At 54.9% G+C, this 6,006-nt stretch overlaps 1 protein-coding gene across 1 annotated transcript; it reads left to right on the top strand.

Annotated features, from left to right (window-relative positions):
* Positions 1 to 560: 560 nt before the first annotated feature.
* CHMP6 (charged multivesicular body protein 6) lies at positions 561 to 4,846 on the top strand. The gene is made up of 7 exons (XM_009886832.1): positions 561 to 625; positions 950 to 1,037; positions 1,651 to 1,737; positions 1,843 to 1,908; positions 2,184 to 2,264; positions 2,984 to 3,038; positions 4,516 to 4,846. Exons 1-7 carry the CDS (start codon positions 561 to 563, stop codon positions 4,566 to 4,568), a joined length of 495 nt encoding a protein of 164 aa, XP_009885134.1. The 3' UTR covers positions 4,569 to 4,846.
* The last annotated feature ends 1,160 nt before the right edge of the window (positions 4,847 to 6,006 follow it).

Below are 6,006 nucleotides of genomic sequence, written 5' to 3'. Positions count from 1 at the left end.
CCAGTATGGCGCTTACCAACCCAGTATGGCGCTTACCAACCCAGTATGGCGCTTACCAACCCAGTATGGCGCTTACCAACCCAGTATGGCGCTTACCAACCCAGTATGGCGCTTACCAACCCAGTATGGCGCTTACCAACCCAGTATGGCGCTTACCAACCCAGTATGGCGCTTACCAACCCAGTATGGCGCTTACCAACCCAGTATGGCGCTTACCAACCCAGTATGGCGCTTACCAACCCAGTATGGCGCTTACCAACCCAGTATGGCGCTTACCAACCCAGTATGGCGCTTACCAACCCAGTATGGCGCTTACCAAGTATAAAACTTAGCCGAGCTGTAAGGAAGAAATGTTTCCCTGTGCGGGTGGTGAGCCCCTGGGGCAGGTTGCCCCGAGAAGCTGTGGCTGCCCCATCCCTGGAGGTGTTCAAGGCCAGGTTGGACGGGGCTTGGAGCAACCTGGGCTGGGGGGAGGTGGCCCTGCCCAGGGCAGGGGGTGGCACTGGATGGGCTGCAAGGTCCCTTCCAACCCAAACCAGTCTGTGATTCTACTCACAACCATGAGAGCCTGCCCGTGTTCCTTGGCTGGTGCTAAAGGAGGTCTTCAAAAAGTGGTCCTCTCTCGGTACGGCAGTCAGCAGTGTGTGCGGTCGTGATTTGAGGGTGTACCATGAGCCTTCTGTGGCAAAGGGCTTCACTTGGCATTGCTACAGCACAACTGGCCCAGTGAAGTCCTAATCCACAGCAAACACACCTACGTTTTCAGGCAGCCACTTAGCAAAGTTAGGACTAACTTGCTCATCCTCACAGGAGTGGTTCAGAGCTGTCATTTAATTGGCACGTGGTTTTGCCCTCTTTTGGAAAAAGCATAAATACAGCTTCGATGTGATTCTCTTAGACTTCTTTGCTTTCTATTGTGCTGAGTTCTCCTCCTCCTGTTTTCCTTCAGAAAAGCCATGCTTCTGCTAAAGAAGAAGCGTTACCAGGAGCAACTTCTAGATAAAACGGAAAACCAAATCAGCAACTTGGAGCGGATGGTAAGCGCGAAGCAGTCGCTGTCGGCTGCGCGTGGCCCTCTGCACGCACTTGGTATAAGTCTTTTTTCTGGGGTGGGTGTTCCTTTTGCTTGTGCGGAACTGCGTTTTACCTGTCAAGTTGTAACAGGGGATTAGTCCTCTGCACGAAGGGCGGATGTCTCCGAAATCACACGTGTGCCACGACTCTCCCAGAATCAAGCGGGGAGTATGGTTTGAGGCTGTAACGCAGGTTATGTATTACATACGTGTTTCGTAAATTAGTGAAACTTTAGTCACAGCGTGGACAGCTGCAGTAGAAGCTTCCCCGGGTTTGCCTCGGTCCCCGATGTCGGGAGTGGATGTGTTTGTTCTGGGGTGGAGACTATGGCCTCGGCTTGGACTGTCCGATGGGAAATGAGTTAAAGGGCTGTTGGATGTGCTTTTGCAGCCGCCTGTGCTGCGGCTTTTTGTGTGCATGTTTTTTATTACTGGTACAATTTAATCCTCTGTTGACTAGAGAAAGGGCTCCTGACTGATTTCTCCTTGCAGTTTCTCAAGAATCTTGGCAGCCTGTATCTGGCTAGCGATGGGAATGTGGCAGCCTGTGATGGGTCCCTTCTCCTTTCTGTTTCAGGTCCAGGATATTGAATTCACCCAGATTGAAATGAAGGTCATTGAGGGTCTGAAAATAGGCAATGAGTGTCTGAACAAAATGCACCAGGTATGTGTGACCGGGTCAGCTGAGCGCGTGGGCTGGGCAGAGTCCTGGGTGTTCGCAGGCGCTGCAGACCTCGCTCACACATGGATTTTTGGTTCTTTTCTTCAGGTTATGTCAATAGAAGAAGTAGAAAGAATAATAGGTGAAACCCAAGATGCTGTGGAGTACCAGAGGGTACGTGCCGTGTGCGTGAGTAGCTGTGAGCAGAGACTGCCTGCTGTGCAGAGTTCCGCTGGCCTGTACTGTGTTCCCAGCCTTATTTCGGAGGTGGTCAGACTGGGAATTAAATCCCAGTTGCCTGCAGAGAAATTAGCTTTGTTAGTTTTCTCAGTACCCCTTTACCCCACGTCTGCATTGCTCTCCCGTGCGCGCGGACCGTGCCACAAGCCACAGAGCTGCTTCTGCTACGCTGCTCTTGACTGGAATGTGTCTCTTCCTCTCTTCCTCAGCAAATAGATGAGATACTGGCTGGCAGCCTGACTGAGGAAGATGAAGAGGCCATTCTAGAAGAATTAAACGCTATTACTCAGGTAGGACTGATGTTCTTGTAAGGACTTTAAATCGCGTTTTCAGGAATCTGTTTGTAAGAGGGGAGAAAGTATCTTTTTCCCGCTCTCAATAGCTTATCTTATTCTGCCAGAGATCTCAATTATACCTGTTTATGCCCAATTATTGTGTCATCAAAGATCAAGCTAATTGCTCCACACACAGGGGTCACTTAAAAATGGGATGCTTTTAAGGGTTGTACTTTATTTGCGGTCTGTTACAGTCAGTTGACCTCTGTTCTTGCTGGGTATCTATTCCACTTGAGCAGATGGAGATCTGGGAAGCCCTGGGTGACGCTCGGATAAGGGCGGTGGGTGTGCGTTACCGTCCCCACACGCCGCTGTGGTGCCTGTGGCTCTTCCAGACACTGCCTGGACTGGGCTCCACTGTAGGAAGTGTGCAGCCAGTGGAGACTGAGGTGGAGAGGGTCTGCAACTAGCATGGATCTGGGGAGACTCGTAGCTCACACAGGGTCCCATTAAGTCTCATTTAATAATTAAAATAACCCTTGCGCTCATTTTCTGGGCAGTCCTGAAGCCCATATCCCTTCCTGCAGTTCTGGGGCAGATGCAAGTCTGTATGTGAAATCTCTTATTAGTCTTCTGTTCCCAGACAGTCTTTGCACAAAAGCGTGGTGCGAGGGTCTGTGACCACCGCTGGTGTGGGGGCTGCGTGTCATGTGTCCTCTCTAATGTTCCTGCAGGAACAGGTGGAGCTTCCAGAAGTTCCTTCGGAGCCACTCCCAGAGAAGACCCCAGGTACGCTTTCTTTGTGTGCTCTGCAGCTTTGCCTTCTCATCCTTCTTCTCAGCTGCATGCGCTGGTCTGAGACGCTCTCCTGCTGTAAGTGTTGTCCTAGCAAATGGGGAAGAGTATAAACTTTCTGGTTTCAAGCCCAGTTGGTGTGGGCTGTGCCAGCTTCCCCCATGTGGCTCTGACAAACCCAGCTGACCCTCACAGTGAGAGGACCCAATGCTGTAGGCTCTTTGTTCAGTCAGCGTCTACTCATTCCTCTTGAAGAGTTCCGTTTAGTTACATCTGCTGTTGTTAAGTCACGCTTTGAACCTGCTGTGAGACCACCACCAGCTGCCTTCAGACACCCACGGGGTGGTCCATTGCGGAGCTCCACGAGGAGCTCCACGCGTGGCCCCGGCAAAGCTCTGACAGCGCTCCAACTGGTCCCCCGCACGTTACCGCGACGTGCTGCTGCGCAGGAACGATTCCCTGTCCCCACGGGTGTTAGCACGCGCGCTGCGCAAAACTGCATTTCACTGAGGTTCGTGACGACTCGTGGCTCTTGTGACCTTTGTTCGGGCAACAACGGCAGTTTTGAACCAGCTGGATGAGGACCGCTGGAGTCCCGCAATTCCAGGACTGACGGAGCGTGAGCTCCGCACAACTGCCGCCACGTGCGTGTGCGCTCCTGAGCGGTCCGCAGCCTCAGCGGCAGTGTGCGCAGCCGGCTGCGAGGGGGCAAGTGGGAGAGAGCTCATGGAGCAGAGTGACCGACCGGGCGCTGTTGGGCTGGTGAGGAGGGAGTCCTCGCAGAGCGGTACGGTGTCTCCGCGCTGGAGAACTGCAGGTTCTGCCCATGGAGACAAGGGGTGAGGCGCAGCTGGGCGCCAGAAGGCAAACTGGTAAAGAGTCTGTCTCCTGGGAGGGCGGAACGCCGAACCGTCGGTCGCAGAAGCCGGACTGCCCTGCTTGTGGGGACCGGGAGCTGTAAGAAGCCGTTTCCTCTGTGTGGAATCTGCCCAGGAGAAATCTGGGCTGTGGGGAACGGGGCTGGTTTCTTTTTAGTGCTTGTTTACTGGTAAACACGGATCAGGTGTCGTCTCTGTCCCTCGGCGGCAGCAGGGTGGCCAAAAAAAACCACCGGCGGCCGCAGCCTCCTCCGGACCCCCGCGCTCACACCGCCGGGGGAGGGGAGAAGCTTCGTCTACCCACTGCCCCCCGAGAAACCGCTCGCTGCCGTGGGTGCGTGTCGCTGGGCTGGGGCTTGCCAAGGCCGTGTTGGGTACGCTCTGAAACGGGTTTAATTCTTTGAGTGCTGTGAAAAAGAGGGGCGTAGTGGATGTGCGGAGTTATTTATAATGAACTTTTTTTGGTTCAGGCGCTGTGCAAGCGGTTGTTGCTCTTCGGAGAAGTGGATTACGAGTCCTGGTTCTTCCGCAGGAGATGACTGGAGATTATTTGCTTTCTCTTTTTCTGTAACAAGTTTCTTTTTCTTCCACAGAAGCGTCGCCTGTCAAGAACAGGCCAAAACCAGAACTGGTGGCAGCGTCTTAACTCCCACTGCTGGGGATTCCCCCACATCATAACTTTCACCCAGGACAGTTTGCCATCCCAGCGTGTGCTGGGAAGAAGCAATGCCTTGGCAGCATCCCAGCTGTGCTGGGCGGATCGTGGAGCAGGATTCCCTGTGCAGGGTGGGGAACCTCAGCTGATTATTGCTCTTGTATCAAGATTATTTTCTAGTGCTTTCTTTTTTTGTAACTTAAATTCGAAACTCACTCAGCTGCGCTGTCTCGGGATTAAACAACAACTCTAAAACTTCCGAAGCCAAATGCTTTCTTTAGGTTTGACTGCAGGGGTAAACCTGCCTTTGCTCCGGCCGCGTCCCCAGGACGTCCCACCCTCGGAGCGGTCGTGTGTTTGGAGCGGCCGTCCCGCGCGTCGTGCTGTGCCGGAACGAGCCGCTGCCCTCGGGAGCCCTCCAGACCCCACTGCTGTCTGCGCTCCTCGTGGTCCCTTTGCTTTTCCTCCCCTGACTCTGTCCGTGGCGGGGCTGCCGGTGCCTCTTGTCCCCATGTCAGCGCGACCGGCGTGTCTGAGGCTCTGGAGGGGCGCGGGCAGAGTGCAGCCAGCCTGAGCTTCCGCGAGCAGCGGCGCTTCGTGCCACGGGTTGAAAACGGTTCTGCCAGCCGTGCGTAAAACCAGCTTACGTGTGAGGGCGTCTCGTTTGAGCAAAGTTCGGAGCGATTGCTTGGCTTTGCGTTTGCTGGCGGCGGCGCTGACTTGGGGGGAAAAGGCCGCTCTCGGCGCGAGGTGCAGCGCTGACCTCTGGCTGGGCGTGAGTTGGAGGCGGTCGCTGACAGTTCCCGTGTGGATCTGCCGGCCTCTGGTAACCCGCGGTGCTGCGTGAGACCTGGGCTGACGGCAATCTGAGGAGCCTCTTAGAATTACAGCGAGGAATCTTCTGCCTGTGTCACGAGCCAGCAGTCATCCCGTGTTGGCTCCGCACCATCGGAGTTCACCTTGGCAACGTTGGGATGGGCTGAAGATCGATTCTGCTCCCGGTTGTCAGCCCGTGTTTGATATTTCCTCGTAGGGTCGGAGACAGGAAAGGTCGGGCTCGTTCTGTACCAGACGTGAGGTGTGAAGCTGCTTAAATCGACGCTCCGAAGACTCTGCCCAATAAGTAGTTGGAGGGGAGAGCAGCTCCTCCGGAGCCGGCGCTGGGGAGGGCGCTGTGGCGCTCGGCGGGGTGCAGCGGGGCGCGCGGGGCGGCACGGCTGAGGAAGTGCTTGGAGAGCTGCCCGGCCAGCCAGGTGGTGGGCAGATTGAGCTGTTCTTGGAAGCAAGCTCACTTGCCAGCTTGCAGATGCTCTTCAGGACACTGCAGATCTTTATTTATTACGTTCTCGAAGCCACAGCCCTTAATCCCCGTTTCTGCGACAGCAGAAGAAGGACCCAGAGGGTCCTTGGAGACTTTCAGTGACTGCCT

The sequence above is a fragment of the Charadrius vociferus genome, unplaced genomic scaffold (genome assembly GCF_000708025.1).
Source record: "Charadrius vociferus isolate BGI_N301 unplaced genomic scaffold, ASM70802v2 scaffold1116, whole genome shotgun sequence".
NCBI classification, from domain to species: domain Eukaryota; kingdom Metazoa; phylum Chordata; class Aves; order Charadriiformes; family Charadriidae; genus Charadrius; species Charadrius vociferus.
This window is presented reverse-complemented; position numbering and strand designations above follow the sequence as displayed.